The sequence below is a fragment of the Tachyglossus aculeatus genome, chromosome X4, assembly GCF_015852505.1.
Source record: "Tachyglossus aculeatus isolate mTacAcu1 chromosome X4, mTacAcu1.pri, whole genome shotgun sequence".
In the NCBI taxonomy this organism is placed as follows: Eukaryota; Metazoa; Chordata; class Mammalia; order Monotremata; family Tachyglossidae; genus Tachyglossus; species Tachyglossus aculeatus.
In genome coordinates this window covers 51,779,082-51,805,121 of record NC_052098.1, presented here as the reverse complement: position 1 = coordinate 51,805,121, position 26,040 = coordinate 51,779,082, and the positions used below count along the sequence as shown (strand labels likewise).

Sequence of the window (26,040 nt, the reverse complement as noted above, 5' to 3'; positions counted from 1 at the left end):
TCAGTGCCACAAATGCAGGTTGGAGGGAAGTCAGAGAGAAAGAGGCAGAGAGAGACAGACAGAGAGAGAGACAGAAAGAGAGATATAGGGAGAAAAAAGGAAGAGACAGAGGAAAAAGACACACAATAAGGACAACAGACATAAGCACCCACCAAAATTAGCTACTCACCAAAATGACATCCTCCATGGCAGTGGCTCTCTGGCCCAAATGAATCAGCAGAGAGCAACAGAGCCATTGCACCCTTCCGTGCCAGGCTGCCTGCCCGCTGTCCGTTGCCAGGGTTGCTTTAGGTGTTACAGTCAGGTTCCCGGCTGTATCGCTCCTCTTTCTGTCCTGCTGCCAGGGAGCAGCAGGAGAATAGAGAGAGGCAGGGTCCAGGATGCTGGCAGCAGACAGCAGGCACGCAGGCCCAGCACGGAAGAGCAAAATGGCAACAGCACGACAGGAGGAGCTGCAGTGGGTAAGGGGAAACTGTGGCTAGGTGCAGTGTCCCCATCTCTAGCTGCCATCACCCTTCCCACCATTTCCAGGTCTCCTGATGCTGCTGCTGCTTCCACTGTCATTTTCTGTCATGGCTGGGGAACAGCTTGGAACCAGGACAAGAATTAGAGTAAAGGTGGAAGGCGCAACAACTGGGAGCATTGCAGGGACAAGGGTTTGAGAGGCTTCCCCTTATCTGATTCTACTCACTATTGTCCTTGTTGTTCCTTGCTTTTATAATAGTAATAATAATATTTGTTAAGCACTTACTACATGCCAGACACTGTTCTAAACACTGGGGTAGATAGAGGCAAGGTTATCCATTTGGACACAGTCCCTGTCCTGCCTGGGGCTCAGAGTCTTAGGTGCGAGGGAGTAGGATTTAATCCCTATTTTATAGATGTGGAAACTGAGGCACAGAACAGTTAAGTGACATGCCCAAGGTCACACAGAGTCTTCTGATTCCCAGTCCTGGGAGAAGCAGCGTGGCTCAGTGGAAAGAGCACAGGCTTTGGAGTCAGAGGTCACGGGTTCTAATCCCAGCTCCGCTACTTGTCAGCTGTGTGACTTTGGGCAAGTCACTTAACATCTCTGTGCCTCAGTTACCTCATCTGTAAAAAGGGGATTAAGACTGCGAGCCCCATGTGGGACAACCTGATCACCTTGTAACCTCCCCAGCGCTTAGAACTATGTGCTTTGCACATAGTAAGCACTCAATAAATGTCATTATTATCCAGCTCTTAGAATAGTGCTTTGCACATAGTAAGCGCTTAACAAATACTATCATTATTATCTTTCACTAGGCCGTGCTGCTTCTCTGCTTCCCTCTCTCTCTGTACGGAGGCAAAGTCACTGCCTGCTACATTGGCCCTTGTCACTGCACTGACTGCAGTCACTGCCACCTTGAGCAAAAATGGGACTTTCAGGAGTCCCACTAGCCTTCTCTCCGGTACCGGAATGGCGGTCCAAAATTGCTACTCTTCTCGCCTAAGTCAGGACTTCTGTCAGCTGTAGGTAGGAGGAGAAACCATCCATGTCAGCAGGCTTGCCAGGCCATAAAAAAGACTCTTTCAGGTAATATGTCAGTGAAATTCCTCTCCCTGTGGGTCAGACAGGCATGAAAGCAAACACAAAGACTGTGTGACAAATAAATACAAGGTCTGGTGGCTCAAATGAAACAAAAGTATAAGGAGTGTTCCTCCTCCTCCGGTGGCAGCTGCTTTGAAGATGATGAATGGAACACATCAAAACATAGAGAATATACAAACCAACGCATGTTTAAATCTCATACTCCATTCTTCAGGACTACCTATCTTCCTTATCCAAAGGACTTCTTTAATGCTTATAAGACGTTTGAGCAAAAATATCATTGTTTTATATTAAAAACTGCATGAAAATGTGTGTGTTCCATAAAACGGCTGAAATACGCAGATCCTTCTTTACACTTCCAGGTCTTTTAAAGAAGTAGGGGCTGCAGAGAGAATACTAAGTGAGCAGGTCTGTAATGACTCCACTGACTTCTACACACCTTTAACAGTATCTTCACTGCTTACTGTTTGAGAGTTATCTTCTAATTACAGCAGGGCTTTAGTCAAATGAATGTAATGCAAAATATATCACCTTGTTATAAAGCAAATCATCTAGATGAAGAAAAACAATAAGGTTTCAATACCTGATGAAAAAAATTGCTTCTTGTTACTGTGTAATGATGTTGTTAAGCACTTATTATGTTCAAGGGACTGTACTAAACACTGGGGTAGATACAAGTTAATAAGACCCGATACAGTCCCTATAATAATGCTGGTATTTGTTAAGTGCTTACTATGTACGAGGCACTGTTCTAAGCACTGTGGGGGCTACAAGGTGATCAGGTTGTCCCACGTGGGGCTCACAGTCTTAATCCCCATTTTATAGAGGAGGTAACTGAGGCTCAGAGAAGTTAAGTGACTTGCCCAAAGTCACACAGCTGACAAGTAGCGGAGCCGGAATTAGAACCCATGACCTCTGACTCCTAAGCCCGTGCTCTTTCCACTGAGCCACGCTGCTTCTCTACATAGAGTTCACAATCTTAATCCCCATTTTACAGATGAGGTAACTGAGGCACATTAAGTGACTTGCCCAAGGTCACACTGCAGACAAGTGGCAAAGCTGGAATTAGAACCCAGGTCCTTCGACTTCTGGGCCCGTGCTCTATCCACTAGGCCATACTGCCTTCCCTATAATACAGCAATATAGTTGAGAACAGCCCACATATTCACTTATGAGGTCAAGAATTATGATTAGGACATAGTTCCTTCCACAGGAGTAGATATACTAGGAAAGCTGGTAGCGAAAGAGTGTGAAAGATAAACTGAGCAGAGTTCAGAAGGCTGAGAAAGAAAAAATGAACCAGTGACCCAGTGATCCAATACTACTAAGAATAATAATTTTGGTATTTGTTAAGCACTTACTATGTGCCAAGCACTGTTCTAAGTACTGGGGGAGATACAAGGTAATCAGGTTGTCCCCCATGGGGCTCACAGTCTTAATCCCCATTTTCCAGATGAGGTAACTGAGGCTCAGAAAAGTTAAGTGACTTGCCCAAAGTCACACAGCTGATAAGTGGTGGAGTCGGGATTAGAACCCATGACCTCTGACTCCCGAGCCCATGCTCGTTCCACTGAGCTATGCTGCTTCTGTGCTCTGAATACAGTAGGTGTTCATTACATACTATTGATTGATTGATAGGCTCCACCATAATTTGTGTTCTCACTATGTGTTTTGACTAGAATGCTGTTAGGAAATTAGGGAGCATCCTTCCAAAAAAGGCAATCCTATTTGGATACCATATGACCCGACACTGGAAGAAATGTTTTGTGCACCCGGACATCATCAGACTTAGGGGAGACCATGACACGAGTTTTCCTTAATGCTGGGATTTGCAAGAATGCAAGCCCCACATCCATCATAGCAGAGCCAATACACAAATTTGTTTGACATCAGAAGGCTCTACCTTGCAGAAATAATTAATCCACACACCACAAAAAACTTGAAGCGGCAGTAAAAACAACCACCAAATGCAAAATAAATGAAAACATCCAGTAGAAAGCTTTGCTTCAGACAAGGCTGCAAAAGTACTGACAATGAGAAGATGTGCCACATAGCCAAAGACTTCATTGCTCCAGGAATAACAGTGCAGAAATTGCAAATTAATTCCTTAACCAAAACACTGTGCAGCAGGTACTGCTCTGCAGAAACCAAACTAATTCCCCTACAAGATGTGGAATGGACTCAGCAGTGGGCTGTTTTAAGTGATATATTGTGAACTGGCCTCATCTGATGATAATTTGGGAGCAAAATCATGACAAACAGATGAAACTGTCATTCTCCTTTCCAACATTTAGGCTAAAGCGAAATGTGAAACATCACTGACTATCCTGTAGCCTATTTCTGTAACCTCGAACAAAGTGCAAGGAATTTGCTGTTTTATTGCTGACACGGTTGAAATTTGGAAAGAACTGAGTAAGACCTTGAAGAGAGAAATGCACAATGACAGAGCTAAATTGCAGGGATAATAAAAAAGAAAAGAGAAGAACGTATCAAGCAGTATGTGCAGCTCATTTTTGCCTATCGTCTCAGTCCTTGATGCTAGAATCAGTCCTTAAATGCTAGAGACAAAGAGGTGGCTATGACACAGGCATCCAGTAATCATCCTTCCATAATTCCAATGATAATACATTTCAGGTCTACAGAGGAGCCATTTAAGAATGTATTTTGGCTGGTGATGTTTTAAAGAAAAGTCACTTAGGCACCTGGATCTATCAAATATGACTGAAGAGATAATTTAGCTTTTAGCAGCAACAGCTTCTTCTGTAGGTGTAGAAAGAATGCATCGGATCTGCCCTCTGAAACTAAACAGGATTATTGAGTTGATGCACTAGAAAAAGTGATGTACAGGGCTGCTAGGGGCATGGGTGGATTAGCAGATGCGTGTGATTGGTGATTCTGCTGTCAGCATCCCCACCACCATCCCACCCTAATCCAAAATATCCTATAGATACCATTCATTTATTTGCATAAGAAGATGTATACAGCTGACCTTCATTTTCCAAGATGACGCTACTGACAATGAGGTCCTAACCATATATGTGAGGCTGAAAAGGCTCTTCTTCTCCTATGCGCTTACTACAGTGCTCAGCACAGAGCAAGCGCTCAATAAATACCGCTGCTTGATGGCATTTATTGACCTCTTACTGCATGCAGAGGACTGTACAAAGTACTTGGGAGAGTACAATACAATATGTTGGAGACACGATCCTTGCTCTTGAAGAAACTTACGGTCTAGTAAGTGAGGGACAGACATTAAAATAAATTACAGGTAAGGAAAGCAGTAGAGTGCAAGGATATAGACATAAGTAATGTGGGGCTGAGGTGAGTATCAAAGTGTTTAAGAGGTACAGATCCAAGTGCATAGGTAATGCAGAGGGGAGGATAAATAAGGTGGGAAGACAGGTTAGTCAGGGAAGCCTTCTTGGAGAAGGTGTGATTTTAGTAGGGCTTCAAAGATGGAGAGAGCACTGATCTGTCAGATGTGAAGAGTGAGGGAGTTCCAAGCAGGAGGGAGGATGTGAGCAAGACAGCCCGTTGTTGGGTAGGGACTGTCTCTATATGTTGCCAACGTGTACTTCCCAAGCACTTAGTACAGTGCTCTGCACACAGTAAGTGCTCAATAAATACAATTGAATGAATGACTGAATGAATGAGGCCTAGTAACCAAGTTGGTATTAGAGGAGTGAAGTGTGCAGGCTGGATTGTAGTGGGGAGGAGCAAGGCTAAGTAAGGGGGAGAGAGCTGATTTCATGCCTTGAATCTGATGGTGAGGAGATTCTGCTCGATGCAGAGATGGATAGGCAACCATTGGAGGTTTATGAGGAGCGGGGAGACTTCTGGACAATGATTTAAGAAAAAATAATAATCCGGGCAGCAGAGTGAAGTATGGACTGGATGGGGTAGAGGGTTTTACCCACATTGGATCTGCCTCTGATTTTGACTTCCCAGTCTTCATGATGTCTTAATGAAGTTGCCCTAGGAGAGCAATCCTTTCCCTGATTTCTGTGCTTCACCATGTCTTTAAGTCATTATTTTTGCCCTCTGAGTTTACATATTTGCCCTCTCAGTTCCTCATTCAATAGCAGCTTAGGGATCCTGCTGTCATCCATTCTCCTCGCCTGTCCCACCCAGTTACTGTGAGATTATTTCAATGCTGATGAGTTGATCGTGTTCCAGGACCCCATTATTGGTAATTATGCCCTGCCACTTGATATTGGATCTAGTTCTTTGAAGATGCTGTGAAACTGCTCCAGGAGCTGACTGTGTCTTCTGTAGATGGTCTAGATCTCAAACCCATACAGAAGGTTAGTCACAACAGCCTTGTAGAACTTCAACTAGATATGAAGCTTAATGTCCTGTTGTCATCATACTCTGTGTTGTAGTCTTCAAAAGGCCATGCTGGCCTTTTCAATTTCTTTATCCGTACATTGGACAAGCCTCCACATAGGTAACAGAATTTGATAACAACTCTAAGGTCTGGGTGCTGATGAAAACCTTTGGTTCTGTGTAGGACTCATCAGGAAGGTATGGAGAGGGAGGAGGGAGGGCGGTGGGGCACCCCAAGCATTTGACACCCCAAGAGTGATTTACCTGCTTCAAGTAGAGAATAACGAAGCGGGGTAGGGGAAGAGAGAAGCAGCATGGTCTAGTGGATACAGCACGGGCCTGGGAGTCAGAAGAATCTGGGTTATAATTCTGGCACTGGCTCTTGTCTTGTGTGTGACCTTGGGTAGGTCACTTCACTGCTCTGGGCCTGAGTTACCTCATCCATAAAATGGGGATTAAGACTGTGGGACATGGACTGTGTCCAACCGGATTAGCTTGTATCTACCCCAGCGCTCAGTACAGTGCCTAGCACATAGTACGTGTTTAACAAATACCATTAAAAAAAAGGGAGGGGTGGGGGGACAAAAGACAGAAGAAAGCTGCTTTCCTCTTAGTTTCCAAGCACGCACTGTGCCCAGTCTAGTACCAACTGAATTGCCAGTGACAGGGGTGGCACCAAACTGAAGATGGCAGGATATTGCCTTTTGATTCTAGACCATCACCCTATCCTAAATGGAGGGCTGAAGAGTCATCTAAGATAAAATATCAAACAGGGACTTGGGTCCCACAGGGCTGTCCTGAGCTTATATAGGATGTCAGCACTTGAGTTCACCAAGACTTTAGTCCAGGAGTCTTCCAAAGGCTTTCCCTGAGGATCGCAGACAGGTGAATGAAATTGTTAGGAAGGTCATATATAAGGTCATATATAATTTGTGACTGCCTTCTTGGACCATGTTATCTACTCTCAGGCAATTATAAACCACCCCTTCTCTAACTCCACTGCCTCAAAGCTGGTTGCCCCTTCACCTCAGCTATCTTCATCACTATCAATCACGTGAGGCCGTTGCTGGGTAGAGACGTCTCTATATGTTGCCAATTTGTATTTCCCGAGCGCTTAGTATGGTGCTCTGCATACAGTAAGTGCTCAATAAATAAGATTGAATGAATATTATTTGTACTGCCCTCCTCACGCCCCTGGTACTTACAATTTAGATCTAATCATATTTTCCTAGTCCTGTGTTCATACTTTCTCCGCTGTGCCTGAGCTGTCCTTTGAAATTCTGTCCCACCGTCGACCCCCGGCCCAAGTCATCCCCCTGGCCTGGAATGTCCTCCCTCCCAACATCCGCCAAGCTAGCTCTCTTCCTCCCTTCAAGGCCCTACTGAGAGCTCACCTCCTCCAGGAGGCCTTCGCAGACTGAGCCCCCTCCTTCCTCTCCCCCTCCTCCCCCTCTCCACCCCGCACCTTACCTCCTTCCCTTCCCCACAGCAGCTGTATATATGTATATATGTTTGTACATATTTATTACTCTATTTTACTTGTACATATCTATTCTATTTATTTTATTTTGTTAATATGTTTTGTTTTGTTCTCTGTCTCCCCCTTCTAGACTGTGAGCCCACTATTGGGTAGGGACCGTCTCTATATGCTGCCAACTTGTACTTCCCAAGCGCTTAGTACAGTGCTCTGCACACAGTAAGCACTCAATAAATACGATTGATTGATTGATTCCCCACTGCATACAGTACCATGCTCCGAACAAAGAACCTATTCAATAATTCTGTTGAAAATGACGATTATGAAGGCTATTATTGCTTACCCAGTAATTTGCCACTTCTTGATTTTTTTTTCCCTTGCAGTTTGGCTTTACTCACTTTCACTGACCTAGCTCTCTATACCAGGAGTAGAAAGCAGAGGGAAAGAGACACACAGAGTCGCAGGAAGGGTGAAGGGGAGAGGAAGGGCTGCCAGAAACCTGTTTGCAAAACCTGCTTTAGGCAAACCTGGACTGAAGTAACTTTTTATCTCAAGGTTAATATACAGTTAGTCTAATTGTGTTCATGTACTACCTGCCCCCAGATTCTCTCTCCTCATCTCCACTAGGCACTTTATGTGAATGAGGTGTACAGAAGGCTGATGAATAATTTTCCAGTGAGTACACTGCGATAGACTGCTGTTGCATGTGGAACACTGAAGCATACTTCTGTTTTGGATATTACTGGCTCTGAATGTGTTTGGTAACGCATGCTTATATTTATGATGAGCAAATGTTTTTCTTGGCAAAGGGGAAGGGAAAGGGGTTAGTTACAAATTTCCTGGGGCATGCTAAAGTACACTCCAAATGCTTTCTAATCTTTGGCGTGTTATCTGTGGCTAATTCTTAAAAACTAAAGAAATCCCACCCTGATAGGGTCCTTGGGAAGGGTGCTTTTAGACCGTGACAGTGACAGACCCTGGAGCAAACAAGAGGCCAAGCTCCAGTAGCATAGCCTCTGCCCCTTTGCCCTCCCTCTTGAAGACTTCTGGGTGTATGAGAAAGAACTACCACATTACAGAAGTGCCCTCCAGCACCACCAGAATTAAAGACCTGTCAGCCTGTACAACAAAGAGTACTATTCTCAGAAAGGCTTACAAACTTGGTCCCCCAAATCAGTTTTAGTTTACGGCTCAGCAGAGAAGGCCTCATCAGGTGGTAAGGGCAGTTTTCTTTGGTCAGGTACATTTGAGATCGGTACGTTTGAGAGAAGCAGTGCCTATTCATTGTTAGTGTTGAGCCATTAGAGAAGCAGCATGGCGTAGTGGCTAGAGCCCGGGACTGGGAGTCAGAAGGTCATGGGTTCTACTCCCAATCCTGCCACTTGTCTGCAGTGTGACCTTGGGCAAGTCACTTCACTTCTCTGGGCTGCAGTTATCTCATCTGTAAAATGGGGATTCAGAATGTGAGCCTCACGTGAGACGTGGACTGTGTCCAACCCGATCTGCTGGTATCCACCCCAGCACTTAGTACAGTGCCTGGCACATAGTTAAGCGCTTAACAAATACCATCATCATCATCATCATTAAAATCATGCCTGATATTTTCTATGTGCTGTGAATGCTGTGAATCCTTGCAGCCCACGCTATCACCGGTCACTTGAGTTTCTTTATTATTATTGTTCTATTAAAGAACTGCCTCATCTCCTTCCACTCCAAGGCACCTGATTGCAACTGGAACCTATTCAGATGGGCTGATGCCCTAGCAACTTGTTGGATCCTCTAAAAGTCTGAATTTTATGTTTGAACTATGTACAGGTCTGAAATTCTTTTCTTGAAAGGCAGGCATCTAATATCTTAACTTTTAAGTGTCAGGTTTTGCTGCAGTCAAGGTTGAGTTGGAAGCTTGGAATTTGGGTTGGACATTCAAAGCAAAGCAATTCAAAATTCAAGATGCTTAAAAAACGTCTAAACGCAATTCACACACATACCCACCCAAATTCATTTGTATTTTTTAAAAGTCATATAGAAATAGTTACACATACATGCACAACAGTCACTGTGAGTAAAATTACATGTTAGAGAAATTCTACATTTTTACTATAGGAGCTTTGTAAACCATAAAAACTGTTATATTCCCCCAAGCCCATCTACATGTACCATACGAACATTCCCTTCCTCTCTCACCACACCCTCCAAATTTCTTCTCAGCAATAATTATGGTACAGAGGAAACCCCTCTGATGATATATACACACATCCCCTCTTTGCCACTGCATCTCCCATTCTCTGGGTATATCTCCTCTTCAACTGCCTCCACTAAATGTTAGGCTTTACAGCAAGAGCATCATGAGGAAGAGCTTCCTAGCCTTTAAGATGCAGAAGGATGCTCTCAAAATGAAGCCCAGAAAATTCTAAGTGGATTTTGATTTCTGTGAAATGTCGTGTGCCCACAGGTGGAACTGTGAACTTCTTTCACCATCCACAGGATTGTGTTCTGTGTAGCTTCTCGCTAAGGAGGTTCCCTGGTATTTGGATCTAATCACAAAACAAAAATAGATTTATGAAGACATAATTCAATGTCCTCTCTTCCCCCTTCCACTGCCACAAGCAAAAATTTGTTTATAAATATTGCAATGGATAATCATTACTATATATGGATACCCTACCACTTGAGTAACTTCAGAATGTCTCAAAAATTTACCTTATGAGTGTATCGTGGGGAATGATAAAACTTAATCCACTCTACATTTTCCTCTTTCCACACAACCTCATTTGGGAAAGATTCTAATGTTTGTATCTCTACCATTTTTCTGTGGAAACTTTATCATTCTTATGGATTACTTTTATGGAGTAAAACTACCTGGACATCAGTTTCATATCTACTTTCCCCACACTCGCTTTTTTTTTACTTTTTTTTTAAGAAAGTTAAGTGATTTTCCATTTTCTATACAATTTGAGAATTTATAGATAATGGAGCACCTGGTCTAATGACAGGCACACTGTGAATTGCATTGCCTTGTGATTTTCTCCAGTAACAGTTCTTTGTACTTGTATACAGCATCTTTCATTTCAAGATTTCCAAATTTCTAACAAATGATATGTCATCATTCTATAACATTACAAACATACTTCTCAGGTAGGAAGCATTACATCTGTATTTTTAAGGTGGGAAAATTGAGACAGAGAAAGTTGAATGATTAGCCTCAAATAAGTCAAGGGAGTTGATGGCACACCCCGTGATATAGGACTCCCAGTTTCCTACTTTCCATGCCCCCAAGTCACCTCTTTTATTGTATTTGGTTTATACTCATTTTCAATGTCTGCTGTGTTTTTATTTATGTTGATCAAAATGAACTGTAAATTCCTTAGTAGTAGAAGTGATTTTGCTACTATGGAAATTCTATGAGGCATAGCTGGATTGAATAGATTTAAAAAAAATAAAAAACAAATAGCTAATTTTTAAAGAAAAATTCTGGAGTCAGAAGAAAGTGTGGTTTAGGCAAAATCTCAACACTGACATACCTTATCACCAAACAGTATGGGGTTTATAAAACAAAACAAGGAGTATTGTCTGGCCACTATATAGAACCATGGTGTGTCCACACACCTGGATTACTGTGAGCAAATCTGGTCACCAAATCTTGGGAAGGGCATAAGTAGAGCTGGGAAATGTACAGAGAAAGACGATGAAAATGATCAAGGGCGTGGAGCGGCTATCGTATGAGGATATGCTAAAAAAGATAAGGGCTCTTCAGTCTGGAAAGGCACAGGCAGGGTCATAGGGGCATGATTGCAATCTACAGTAAGGCAGAGGGAACACAGAATTGTTGTTCCTTAAGCCCTACCCGGTCTAAGAGACAAAGGAGACATTTCTTCAGCCACTGGATGGTAAGCATATGGCATTTGTTATCACAGGAAGTTGTGCAGAAGTACTGGGATAAATTCTGGATGAGGAAGTCAGAAGAAAAAAATACGGATACAAGCAAATTCACACAAAATTTGAAATAGATTTCTGAATGAGAGACTGAAAGCTCGTTGTGGGGAGGGACTGGATCTGCTTATTCTTCTATTGTACTCTCCCAAGCATTTAGAACAGTGCTTTGCACACAGTTAAGTGCTCAATAAATTTGACTGACTGAATGAAAGATCCAAGATGAACTATTACAGGGAAGAGTGAGGGAAGTTAGAAGTTCCCCTCACCCTTAACCATGCAGTTGGAGGTCAAATGGAGCAACCGTCTCTGGGTTTCTCCAGGCATCCTTGGGTGCAACTGTCAGAGACAAAATACTGGCCTGGCTGGGTATTGGATCAACCAAGTAAGGTATTGCTAATGTTGTTCTGGTAAATTTCAAAACATATTGACTGGGTCTGGAGCGAACAGGCACATTTTTATAAGGATTTTTGCCATGGAAAATTTCTTTTTTGCCTGAATCTGTACAGAAAAATTCTAACATTAGGCATCACTACAATACCATTTGGGTGCATGCTTTACAAAGAAGCATACCATTTTAGGACCCACATATTAGTAGTTCCACTTTCTAGCCACCTCTAACATCCTGACATCAGCACAGCCACCAGATTGACAGATCCCATTTTAGGCTTAGTCACTGATTCCTCTCCTGCCCAAGTCCCAGCTCACTGACAGCAGGGTGTGGGGGTCCCCCAAAAATGATCAATTGGGCAACCTCCAAAAGGAAGACGCAAAGGAGGAGGCAACAATACCTGTTACGCTATTTTAACCTAATAATTTCTGTGATGTCCTGTGATAAAATATTCATTTCAAATCCTCCTAACAATACCTGACCGGTGTGTGAAATATCATGGGGAACATTTAGAATCATGTGGATTCCACTATTTTTTTTTCAAATTTCTCCTACATCTGGAGCGTGCATACCCACCCAAACCTGCTCCATATATTGTGTAAAAATCTCAGATTTAAACAAATCTAGGGCCTATTTTATGATGCCTTTGTTTGGGGATCTGGATTTTTTCCAGCACAGAAATCCAGAAATTTGGCAAAGCCAAATAAAGTGCAGTGTTATATCATATATGGCAAAGAGAGAAATACCAGTGACCTGCAACTCCTTTGTGAATCATCTTATGGTTTCCCTTTAATGCTTTGTTTAGAATAGCAATTGCAGGCCATTTCCCATTACCCTGTATACAGAACCAATATTATACAGCAGTTCCTTTCTTTCCAACAACTGGTTGAAAAAAAAAATTGAGTGAATTTAGCTAGTGAAATGTGCCAGATTGACAGCCCTGACGCCCAAAGTCCTCTCTTTATCCAGAGAACAGGTGCAGTACAGGCAGCTGCTGTGCAAGTTCCCTTTCCACTTCCTCCTCCTCCTCCTCCTTTCTGCTGCTACTACCCCATGCATGTGCCTCCCTTGGAAGGGACCAATGCTCTGGGAGGGGCCGCCTTGGGAACTGAAGGAATTACACAGCCCCTGCCAAGACAGCCACTTAGAGATTGTCCCTTCCTGGGCTGCAGCACTTGACCATTACAAATGGCAATGAAACATTCAACTCATTTCAGTCATGCCCACCTAACACCTGTCAGGCAGCCACTGCACGTACTGGCTACTGACCTGGCTCAATTATGACCATCACCTGGGGACCTAGAACAGGTTACCAGCCCTTGGCATCTTCCCACTCTTGGCAACTGCAGTGTTAGAAACCTAATGGAGTAAGAGCAACCCCAAAACAACTCCATATGATTTGTGTTCCAGGGAATTACTTCACATATTCCAAACACTAACGAAGATGTTATTTACAGGCTGATATCTGAACACAGGGCATTCTTTTCCCCAGCAAATTGCTCTGTATCTCCCAACTCGATAGAAAGCTGTCCTGCTCCAACTTGGATTCATTCATTCTTGGGAATGTGTATCACCATATGACTCGCTGTGTCCCTGTAGGGCTTCATTTATCAGCAGATAATTCTTTTTTCCATCCAGTTACCCATACGTGAAATACATTCAAGTTCATTTGATATGCAGTCTCTTTTTTATGGTATTTGTTAAGCGCTTACTATGTGCCAGGCACTGTATTGTAAGCGCTAGAGTAGATACAAGCTAATCAGGTTGGACGCAGTCCAGGTCCCACATGGAGCTCACAGTCTTAATCTCTATTTTACAGATGAGGTAACTCAGGCACAGAGATGTGAAGTGACTTGCCTAAGGTCACATAACAGACAAGTGGGGGAGCCAGGATTAGAACCCAGGTCCTTCTGATGCCCAGGCCTCAGCTCTACCCACTAGGCCATGCTGCTTCTCTGCCCACTGCTTACCCCCACATCTGAACTCAATTTTGTGTCATCAGCAAATTAGATTCGATTACTGCTGTCCTTTCAGTATGCATTTTTCATATATGTTAAAAACAGCAGAGGTCAATACTTAGACTAATTAGGCATAATAGCAGCTTTCACATGCATTCCTTGTTCTCAGTATTTTAAGACATTCCTTGACCACAGAAAGGCAAGTCTGTGACATTTTGAATACAAATCCTACTAGGGATTCCCCAAACTCAAGCAGATAGGCCAAAGTCTCCACCATTTCCTTTAACCAAGCACAGATCGTTCTTCAAGCAAGCCACCTGGTGATTCCATTCCATTCCCTAGAAAATTTGGGGAGTTAGGGCCTCAGGTCTGTGACTTTTTTTATGGTATTTGTTAAGAGCTTACTGTGTGTCAAGTACTGTTCTAAGTGCTGAGGTAGATACAGATTAATCAGGTTGGACACGGTCCCCGTCCCTCACGGAGCTCACAGTCTAAGTAGGAGAAAGAACAAGTATTGAATCCCCATTTTACAGATGAAGAAACTGAGGCACAGAAAAGTTAAGTGACTTGCCCGAGGTCACACAGCAAGCAAGTAGCAGAGGCAGGTTTAGAACCCATGTCTTCTGACTCCCAGGTCCGGGCTATTTTCACTAGGCCATGTGACTTTAGTTGGTCTTGTTCAGTCATAAGGCTAATAGGGCTGAAGTCAACACAGTCTCCTAAAGTGAGTAGTTGTTGTCCAGACTGCTCTATCAGGTCTCTTCAGCTAGCCCTTTCTACAGATGAGAAACCTACGTCTCCCATCTGACTGAGGTGAAGTAACCTGGCCACAGTCCTCAGAGAAGAGTGGCAGAGCTGGGGTTAGAACTTCATATTTCCATTCTGTGAATTATTCCACTGAGCCACACCACCTGGATCCCACCCCAAAATGGAGAGAAACCAAAAAAGCCATAAGGAAAATTAATCAGACCCTTTTCATCCCTGAGTCCATGCTGGAAATGCGAATTGGATTGCTGCCATACTTGTACTCTGACTCTACAATGTGCATCTTCCCACAGTAAGCACTCAATAAATACGATTGAATGAATGAATCTTCCATTACAGATGAAAGCACCTGAGAAATAGCTTCACCAATGAGAATGAGCATATATAAGAGTTGGGACCAATACTGTTGAATGCTCACATTGTATGATAAGACTGTTCTGGTGATCAGACGAAGCCTGATAAAGTGGGTTGCTTTTTACAAAACTTAGGTGCTCCTCTTAACCAATTTCCAATCCAACTCTTTAGGCTCCACCTGACCTCTGACCTCAGGATAATGTATACTGTCAGCACTCAATAAATTACACATAATAATGATAATAATGAAGCATTCTTTGTACAAGGGAAATGCTTCACAGAGGGGCTATCAAATGACAGACTGTGTTTGTATGATATGATTCCCTGAGAGAAAACCATCACAATCTCTCCATTGCCTTCTTAACTCAGACTTCATAAATGTGGTTATCAGCCACAGGAGTTCGGTTCTCCCTGACAGCCCTCCCTTTTCCTCCCCACAACTACCTTCATAAAAGGTCATCTTTAAAAATATTGCTCAGATATTACCACAATCATTTGGGAATGTTAAAAAAAATGGTTTCCACCCTCAACTTCTTAAGTGTATTTATGTTTTCCTTTTCCTTCTAATGACCATAGAAGTTATTCCATGCTCAAACACCTGCACTTAAAACAACACAAGCCTGCCACTGCCTTGCAGAACAGAAATTATAGATGCACTGGACAGTCAAAGGGGGAATTTTCACAGTTCTGTACCAGTACTCAATGGGAGCTCTACCATTTTTCTTCTATTATAAAGGCTAACCCAGTTTGGAGTCCTCAAGGGATAATGTTCCTGCCATTATTTCCATTATTTCTCCAGTAAATGTAGCTCAGGAAGATTTGCTACAATTCAGCTCATGCCTTCCATTTTCAAATTTAACATGATCAAACCTTAATTCCCCTTTGGGCCATACCCAGTCACTCTCTTCTCTCTTCAGTTATTGCAACAACCTCCAAACACCTCAGGACCTTACATTCTCCCCAGGATGATGCTGAGCCAAAATTCCATTTCTCCAATTCTTTTCCTTGCTTTTTTTTCTTTGACATTTCTCCAATTTATCCAGATATATCTAGCCTCTTAGGAACTTTCAATGTGCAAAACCCTTGAGTGTCATGAGGGAAGAGAGATTATCAGGGTCTTCTCTCACATGATATGATATCTCAGCACATACTGTCCAAAATAGCATCAGCCTAATTTTGCTGCCATGTCACATTGTAAACTCACATTTAACGGGCTGCCCACTTCAACGCTTAGCTCTTATTTGGCCATGAGGCCTTTTCAAGTTTCTTACTCCCACTGAAGCTGTAATTTCCCCTGCAGTCCCACATTCCACCCCACCACAACAACCAGAGGGTTAATTCAGGCTTTGAAGCCCATTTTACCATTGGAGTCTTCCACATCTTCGGTAGGGGCAGCCTTCTGGGAGGAGTGGTGGGCATGTGAGGTTAAGAGGCTGACAATGCGTGGTCTTGGGAGGGTCAAGGCTTTCCCATGGACTTTCAAGGAATGCTCCTTCAGTTGGCTGATCGTCATGGTGGAAAATGAGCACCAGGAACATTTGTAGGCATGTTCACCTAAAGGAGAGAGAAGAAGAGGAAGGGAAAGAGAAGAGGAATGGAAAGTGGGAGAAAGAGAGAGAGAGATGAGGAAGAGGGAGGAGGGAAGGAGGAAGTGAAGGAACAGAAGTGGAAGTGGGAGGGAGAGAGGAAGGGAGCAGCAGGAGGGGGAGAGGGAGAAAAAAAGGAGGAGGGAGGAGATGACCAAAAGCAGGAGAGAGAGGCAGAGAAAAATGGAGATGAAGGCGAGAAGAGGAGGGAGACAGGAAAATGAAAACAAAGAAGGGGGAAAGAAAAAAAGAGTCAGTTCACCTTAAAGTTATTACATTTACTGGCTCTTGATATTTCTGAACATCAAACACACCAGAGCATCACTGCCTAAGAAGGCCGAGAAGATGTTTTTCCACAGCTGGGCAAACTGCTGAAAATATTTGAAGTGAACCTAGTAATCTTAGTTCTGCCTTTTTTCTCTTGTTCCTCTATATTGAGAGCTAGGGTATCCCCAAAACATGCTGAGGTGAGCCCCATATTTTACTTGTACATATTTACTATTCTATTTATTTTGTTAATGATGTGCATTTAGCTTTAATTCTATTTGTTCTGATGACTTGACACCTGTCCACATATTTTGTTTTGTTGTCTGTCTCCCCCTTCTAGACTGTGAGCCCGTTGTTGGGTAGGGACCGTCTCTATATGTTGCCAACTTGTACTTCCCAAGCGCTTAGTACAGTGCTCTGCACACAGTAAGTGCTCAATAAATATGATTGACTGAATGAATGAAGAGGATGCAACTAGTTATCCATGTTCCTAACAAAGGAGGTGGAAGGTTAAAAGATAACCTAAAAGGTAACCAGTAGCAATAGATTTATTGAGCACCTTCTGTGAACAGAGCAATGCACTAGGAGCTTGAGGAAGATACAAAATTAATTAAGGAGCCTACACTACAATGGGGAGACAGTAAACATGAGCTGATGAATGTGTCAGTCAAGAGTGAAATAATTGATACCAGTGAATGAACAAGTAAACACGTAAATACACTGTTTGTTTACACTGAGCATTTACATTTATAGAACTGAGGTAGCTGATGGAATGGCACTGTTGAAGACCGAGTAATTAATCTGAGAATGCTTCCCGAGAGAGGTAATTTTTTTTTAAGAAGGGTTTGCAGGAAGGGAGAGACGAAGTTTGCCAAAGCTGGCCAGGTGGGTTTTCCAAGCAACAGTGGCGTGGCCTAGTGGATAAAACACAGACCTGGGAGCCAGGGTTTCCGGGTTCTAACCCTGGCTCCGCTGCTTGCCTGCTGTGTGACCTTGGGCAAGTCACTTCACTTCTCTGTGCCTCAGTTTCCTCAACTGTAAAATGGAGATTCAATACCTGTTCTCCCTCTTACTTGACTGTGAGCCCCATGGGGGACAGGGACTGTGTCCCATCTGATTAACTTGTATCTTACTCCAAGGCTTAGAACAGTGCTTGATACACAGTAAGCACTTAACAAATGTCATTTTTTAAAAAAGGAGGAAAAGGTACAAATAATGGTTTGGGGATGGGAGAGCTAAAAGTACAACATGGGGCGCAATGAAGAAGAGAGCAGATAAGTAAAAGGGAGACATCTGAAGGAAGAACAGCTTTAACGCTGCTGGTCAGGAGCTTTTGTTTTAGATGAAAAGCATTATAAATCAACATGAACCCTAAACTAGCTTTCCTGATAGATTCTGGGTTTGAACATTTAATCCACAACAAATTGTTCCCACTTTTTCAATTTACTAGCAGTATAATGACAGGGCACCTGATATCAGCGAACCACAGTAGGCCTAAGAAATACATGATTATTTCTCCGAGCCAGATTTTAAATTTTTATTAAAACGACAGCTTGCATGGTTGAACAATTTGCATCATTTGAACAGAGATTAGCTGCAGTGAATAGCGCAACCAGAGAAAGGATTAGGCCAGACTATTCAGGATTGTGAACCATTGTTTAAATGGGTAGAAAGTTTTCTTTCTATACATCACTGGATTACTCAGAGACAGGGCACTGTAGCACAGGTTTCACCTTTGAGAACTTTGGCATATAATGGAAAGAAGTTCAGACAACAGCTGACTTTCTCTCTTATAGTGAGTTCCCACTTCTACAGAAAGCACAAGAGGCCAGTCTACTTAGTCGGATTCAGTAATATGGACTTTAACTCAGTGTCTTCAGGTCAATATGCAGCCTCTGGCACTCTTTTTAAGTCTTTCCCACAGGCTGAGTGATTAACTGGTTCCCACTGGGGGCTTCTGACAAGAGATGCTATTAAGGTTGCAGCCTGAGGGAAAAGCTCACCGGGGAAGATTTCTTGGTTGGATGCCCTGTTTCTTATAGGGAGTAGTGAAGGAACAGCTTGAACTGTAAGACTGCTTACTGAGTGGACCTTAGTTAGATGCTACTAAAGATGTAAAGGTTGGAGTCCCGGGAAAATGAAGAAGGCAGAAGCTCTAAAATACCCTTTTCCAAGAACAGTTATCCAAAGGAGTCTGAGACCCCACCCTTTCTGAAGAAGGGCAACCACTTCAAGGAGGAAAATCCACTTTCTGGAGGGTTTGCCCTCTCAGCTGCTCAGTGTCCCAATACCACCAACTTTTGAGAGGGGAGCTTAGCTAGTTGGCAAAGCATGTGATTGTCCAGAACAAAGAAAGTTCTTGGGGACCAAAAGGAAGAATGGTCAAGGAAGGAGGCTGTCTAGGTCACTAACCTACCCCAGTGGTATATGGGAGTCCTTATCCACCCATGACCAGTAATGTTTGCTATCTAGTATTTACTGAGTAAGGTCCCAAGAACAACTTTTAACAGGGCATAGATAAGAGGGAGGAAAGCAAGTGAAAGCACTAAGGGAATCTCCATTTGGATATTTGGTTATTCCTATCCAAAGGAGGAGATTTCATTCTCCCTGGAAGCACTACACAGCAGTCCTGCCCAATCATTTGATTATGCTTTCCTTGCCACTTGTTCCCCTTTCCCTTGCTCCAACCTCTCACCAGATGGCTGCCTCTTGGAACATATAGATTGATCTCTGATATGGGAAAACGGTTACTGGCTGTCTACCGGGCTGCCCTTAACACCATTAATGCATTCCATTAGCCTTGACTGTTCCTTTTTTGTTGTTGTTGCTGTTATTGTTGTTTTTTTAATCTGGAGAGGAGCCCAAAGTGGTTGATTAAAGGAAGCCTGTTAACACACGAGTCAACAATGTCATCGGCGAGTAATAAGGTTCACGTCATCTTTCCCACAGAAATGTTTGCGAGGTCAACTGGGGCAGAGCTCCTTGCCCTCCAGTGAATGTCCAGTGAACGGAATCAATTGTGAGTTGACCTTGATTAAGGTCTCTAACTCCCTTAAGTTGGAGTGGCTGCTTAGCAGCCTTAGTGGCCTTACTTAGCAGCCTTAGCCTTACTTAGCAGCCCTACTGAGCCACTAAGCCATTGAGCAGTGGCTCAGACACTGCTGTTGAGCTTAGATATCTGAGAGAAACAGAAAACAAACTGAACCCTTGGCAAAGAGATCTGAAGCACACCTGTAATTTACTTTCTATATCTGCAATGTATTTATTTATATTAATGTCTGTCTCCCCTACTAGACTGTAAGCTCGTTTGGGGCTGGGAATTTGTCTGTTATATTGTACTCTCCCAAGTGCTTAGTACAGTGCTCTGCACACAGTAAACACTCAATAAATATGATTGACTGACTGACTGACCTTCCTCTCCTCCCTGCATCACCTCTCCCACTCAACTTCAGATAACACAGTTGTTGCTCCCTTGCTCCTTTTCAGTCTCTGGATCCAATTTGCATTCATTGCCTAAATTTTGACTCAAGCAGAGGAGTTTCAAAGGAGTGTGCTGATATGGAGAATATCATGCAAGGAAGAGAGAGGGATCTGCAAAGGCTAGACCCGCCAAACTTTGGGGTATCCTGATGAGAACCAAAGTTATTTCTTTACCACTTGCACATTAGTGTAAAAACAATTGAAAATAATAACATTCATTTTTGCCATTTGGACTTTCTCAAGCTTATTGGACTTCATTGAAATTCTGACTTTGTTTTGGTCAAGGATCTGGTAAGTGGGTCCAGAAATGATCTACATAACACCCATCTGCAAATCCATCTAGACTGTAAACTCGTTGTGGGTAGGGAGCATGTCTGCCAACTCTGTCCCAATCACTTAGTACAGTGCTCTACACATGGTAAATTCTCAATAAATACCACTGATGATGAGACGCAAGGTCTTTTGGAAGCTTTCTAAATCAAACGAGCCCTTGTTTGTAGCTAAAGAGCAAGCACAACCAGAACTTTAGCGTGGCTCTGTCTTTTTTCTTTTTTAGGGGTAGTGAGGAAGAGGAATTTTATCAACCTGAAGAAACAAATCCTTTTAATACCAAGAGAGCTTAGTCATCTTGATGAGTTGAATAATTTTTTTATATTCAATAATAAAAATCATGTCAAATTTCAATTTCAATAAAGGAGTAGAGCAGTAATAAAATAGCAGCTTACCAGCATGAGCTTTGAGTATATGCGTTTTCAGGCGGCTATTATAGGAGGACTTGAAGGAGCAGAGTTTGCAGCGGAATGGCTTGTGGTGTCCATGGTGAGTCTGCATATGGCGATCCAAACTTGGTGAGGAGGTAGAGAAAAGAAATAAGAGGAATAAGTAATATCAGATGCCATCTCAGACCAAACAGTACAAACCAACTTTCCTCATTACCTCTTTCCAATGGGCCCCATGCACAAGCTATTCAAGATAGAGGAACCACTCTTGGCTAATTTTCAGGGATGAGCCTTACAAAAGTAACAGACTTTGGAGAAATGGAATAATGGCCAATGGGGCACCTATTCCAGAGATGGTCCCACTGTTCCCACTCCTCCTGGTGCACATCTGGAAAAACTTGGCAGAATAAGGCAGCAACAGAAGGAACTGCAGAACCATATCTGAGCTAATAGACTTTCCGTTCAGCGGACAAGAATGGATTAAACCAAGAGACATGCTGGATTTACAAACCCACATTGGCACCAGGGTTTTTTTGGGTTTTTTTTCTGTGCTGGGAGAACCTTAAAAGTTTGGAAGCTTCAACCCAAGAACACAAAAATCAGCAAATTCTCTGGAATCCAGTTTGAACCGGCTGAGATCCAAGGCACATCTCCTAAGATTGGACACCTTGAAGTTGCTGAAGTGCATGCTGATCAAAAATAGCAAGAAAATATCCTGAAACCCCAAATTCAATGGTGCATAGTGACAAGGGACCAAGAACAGTAAGTGTTTTCATTTGAAATGATCTGTGGAACCTTTAAAGTCTTATTTTAGAATTAGAATCTGGGGGGAGTGTTCTCTCTTCAAAAAAACTCAAACATTTCCTCCTTCTATGTCCCCCCCCCAACTCCCCAGCCCCGCCCCCCCCCCCCCCCCCCCCCCCCCCCCAATCTGGAGGGTCAGAATGGGTTTGAACAAGGAATTATCAAATTATAATCTCTAGGCAGGGGAGTGATATATCTAAAAGCATGGATAAACACCACATTTATTGTACATCACCCTTTACAAAGACATTTTCATAGGAAAATGATTTCATTATAAATAGCCCATGGTGTAACATAATAATTGCTGGTCTAGGGAAAATAATTAATCTAACAAATGAATAAGGTATACTGAACACCAATTTGTGTCAGTACTCATAGAACAAAACTCCATTTTAAATAGCTGATGTGGGAATGGATTTACTTAACAAATAGAATGCTCACCACAGCTATTTATAATAAAGCACCTCACAATCTTTCATGCTAGTGTACTTAATGCCAAACATACGCCATCCCTACCATGATAACCCTAGAGGTTTTTCTCTTGAATCTGAGGCTTTTGAAAGTTTTGAAGCTATCACTTTGCTTGCCCGTTGATACCAAGGTATGGACACAGAGCTCATTTCACTTCTTTATAATGAAACAAAATCTTTCTTGACCTGCCAACCATTACAAAATAACTACTTCATGTTTTATAGACTACCCCATTCCAGCACTTAATTTACACTTCTGTTTTCAAAAGAGTATGTCTCACTTTTAGCACCTCTTTCCAATGGATCCCAAAATGCTTTCACAATGTGCTATGTGTACATAGCACAATCAAGGCATAGGAGGACCAGATTTATTTTTTTTTTTTTACCACTGGCTACCTTGCAGAAAAATGGTTTTGCTGGGAAACTAAGACACAGAGCTTTTGTGGCAGGAAGGGACAAAAGATGTTTAACATGACTTCCACAAGCTCCAGTTGACCAGCTGGTAGACTAACTTGAGACTGACATTCTTCCCTCTAAATCTTTCTAACCCTATTACACTGCAATCAAACTGATAACATCGGGCCACACAAACTATGTCAACCACACATCCCTCACTCAGTAGACATTTACAACCCTCAAATGTGAAGCTACTTTTACAGACGGTCCAGATATTCAGAAGAGCAGTATGGCTCAGTGGAAAGAGCAGAGGACCTGGGTTCTAACCCCAGCTCTGCCACTTGTCTGCTGTGTGCCCTGGGGCAAGTCATTTAACTTCTCTGAGCCTCAGTTTCCTCTGTAAAATGGGGATTCAATACCTGTTCATCCTCCTACTTAAACTGGGAGTCCCACGTGGGATAGGGATTGTGCCCTATCTGATTATCTTGGCTTTACCCCAGTGCTTAGTACAGTGTTTTAGCCCACAGTAAGTGCTCATCCAATACCATTATTGCTATATTATGATGATGATGATTATTACTATTATTATTACTGTGATCATCATTATCTTTGAACGTATGCTTGGCTTAGGAGTTGGCATTTCACATAGCCCCATCAATCCCCTCTCACACCCTACCATTCCACCTCCAACTCCCTCCCTCTCCAAAAGAAAAGAGAAAAACAACCATCCCCTCCCTACATGCACCACAACTTACTTGTGTCTGAAAGCAGACACAAAGGAACAGTACTGGCAGCTGTACTTGTCTTCCCGGGTAAACATGGCCAGTGCCAAATGACTCCTCTCGTGAGAACGCAGTCCCTGCATGGACATAAGGACCCTGTCACATTGGCTGCAGTGGTAGCCCCCAGGCCGGGTGTCATCTTCCAAAGTTCCATCCACCAAGCAATGTTCACCATCTACCTGGTCCACCAAGCAACTGGGGTCTTTGACTGCCTCCAAATCGTCGAACAACAGATGTGAAGAATCATCAGCTTCCTGCTAAAAAAAACACACCACAAACCCCACCGACAAAATAAATATCTAGCGGCATCTCCCCCTCTTTTCCTTCCGTCACGTTTCGGGCCTCATTCAGACGACAGCCAAAACTGGTGATTCTTCATTCCTCTGAGTTCTCATGTAGGTCTTCTGCCTTGGAAAAAATGTGGGGAAAAACACCCCCTGCCCTTTGGAGTGCATTAACAAACCTGTGAAAGCAAGGTTGTTAATATGCTTTTCCACCAATGAGCGATGAGAACCGCGCCACACTTCCTCCACCACCAAAGAAATACTCCACACTGCAGACACCACAATCTCAAACTCACTTGAAAAACGGATGAAACCCACTGCTTTTGAGCAGTAGAATACTCTGGAACCCTGAAAGCAAATGCAGAAGCTTAAGAAATTAAGGCCACATTCAACGGCATGTTTAACTATACCATGAATGAGGCAAAAAAAAAAAGAAAAAAGAAAGAAGGAATGAAAAAAAGAGACCCACTAAATGTGAATTACAAAACTGGCCTTCTGCCCATGCTGTTCACACATCGACCATTTCCAAATTAAAAAAAAATTAAGGAATTAAGGAAGAATCCTCAATCACCCAGATGGTATAATCAGATCTAACTGGCACCTAAGTCTCTCTCTCTCTCTCTCTCTCTCTCTCTCTCAACAAAGCCAAAGCCTGAACTACCTTCTCACGTAAGTGGCAATCCCTGCATGAAAAAAGGGGGGAATATTGCAGGGTGGTGACGGGAAGCTCACACTACCTGCTGCTTCATTTACTGTAGTACCTGCTCGGCGAATCTAAAGAAATGGCTTCAGCTTTCAGTGCAATACAGTAGAAGCTATCAACTGGTGTTAAATTCATTAAATAAGAGGACAGAGCAAGAAGTGGGGGTGGGGGAAGGTGGAAGGGAGGATGTTAAAGGAAAGGGTCGGGGTGAGGGGGGGGGCCTCAAGCACATTCATGCATACTAAGAGAAAAGAAACCTCTGAAGCAAGTTTTTCTTCTCATTACCAATTAATATTCACTGATCCCTTAAGCACTGTACAAGGAGGTGCCTGACCTGGGACCGTCATCTCTTCAACATTAGGAAAACTAGAGGAATTTTCTGATTTTGCTCTTTACATCAGATTAACACAGGTGAAGGGGCGGGTGACAAGGAGGGGAGAGGGTCGGTATTTGGCCAAAGTGCACTGGAAAAGAGAAGGGGAGGAAGAAAGAAAGAGCAGACCAAAAGGCTCCCTGAGTCAATAATGAATTGAAGACTTTTCTGTTGCAGATGTAATGTCTCTCACGCTCCCCGGAGGACACGTCTGTTGTCCAAAGCAGGTTGAAACTAGTTTTCAATCACCCTTCCTGCCAGGAGTAAGAAGTATAATGACCAGTTTCTTTGGGAAGCTGGGGCCCTCTGCACTCTCAGCCAGAAGGGGACAGGATGGTAAGCAGCAGGAGGGTAAGGATGATGACTACGGCACTTTGCACTTGTTCCTCTTAAGAGCTCAGCGTGCTTGGAATAAGAAACAGCAGACACATACACAATCATTTTCGAACCGAAGGGTGATCTCGAACCTCCCATTCAGAGACCCAGACCGTCTGGCATTAACAGAGCGAACCGAACGGGGACAAGGACCGAGGCTATACGACAAGAAAGGCCTCCCTTCCCTGCTTCTCAGGGTGACATGCCTGAGCTGGGACAATTCTTTTATAAGAAGATCTTAGCAATGCGTGGTTAATAAATAACCAGAATAGCTCACACACAAGAATGTTCAGCCAGAGCTCCTCAAGAGTTCTCACCTTCACGGCAGCGGACACTGCTGGGACGTTCCCGTACTGGACATGCTTGCGAAGATGATTGCAGATGGCGCGGAGCGTCGGGTGAACTTCAACACAGAACTTACATTTGTATCCCACCACTTTTCTCTCCTTGATCTTTGGCACTTCTTCTAAGTGACCAAAAGGCTGCTAAAATACAGTGGTAGCATCAGTACTCCAAATCTTCCCAGACTGTCCACTCCACTAATTACTCTCGATGTGCACGTGTGTGAATGTGGATGTGTGTGTGCATGCGTGCGGGCCTTTATGCGTACTATGGGTCTAAACCAAGGGAGATACCGAGTTAAAAAACAAAAATGTATTGCTCCTAAGAATCACAGCCCCCTGGCTACTGTGGAAGGTGCCTGAATTCAAAATATTTCAAATCTCAACTGAAAGTGGGTAGAGAATACCTCTTTGGAGCTGAGTAACCCTCTCATACTTGGTTACCACAAAGTTGCCTGCTTCAAACTAATTTTGCCCTGCCCGGGCAATATTTTCCATGATCATGATATCAATGTCCTTCTGGAAAAGATTAGTTTCGCAGAGGTTACAATCATCCCCAACAGCCAACACCGATGACCTGGGACATTTCCGGAGAGGGCTAACAAAATAAAGAGACCGCCCACAGTTACTGCCTCATGGAATTAAGGTTCGGATCGGGGGCTACTTGACAGAAATAAACAGACAAATAA

At 43.1% G+C, this 26,040-nt stretch overlaps 1 protein-coding gene across 3 annotated transcripts in view; it reads right to left on the bottom strand.

The window, feature by feature from the left end:
- The window catches only part of ZNF462 (zinc finger protein 462), a 125,168-nt gene that overhangs the window by 41,435 nt on the left and 57,693 nt on the right, over positions 1-26,040 (bottom strand). For 2 of the 3 annotated variants that reach the window (XM_038769481.1, XM_038769480.1), the window contains exons 4-7: positions 25,328-25,495; positions 23,249-23,352; positions 20,830-20,948; positions 16,134-16,325 (exon numbers count right to left, since the gene is read on the bottom strand). In XM_038769481.1, the coding sequence (XP_038625409.1) occupies positions 16,134-16,325; positions 20,830-20,948; positions 23,249-23,352; positions 25,328-25,495 (583 nt within the window). The remainder of the gene's footprint in view (positions 1-16,133; positions 16,326-20,829; positions 20,949-23,248; positions 23,353-25,327; positions 25,496-26,040) is intronic. The other variant, XM_038769482.1, reaches the window with a different exon arrangement.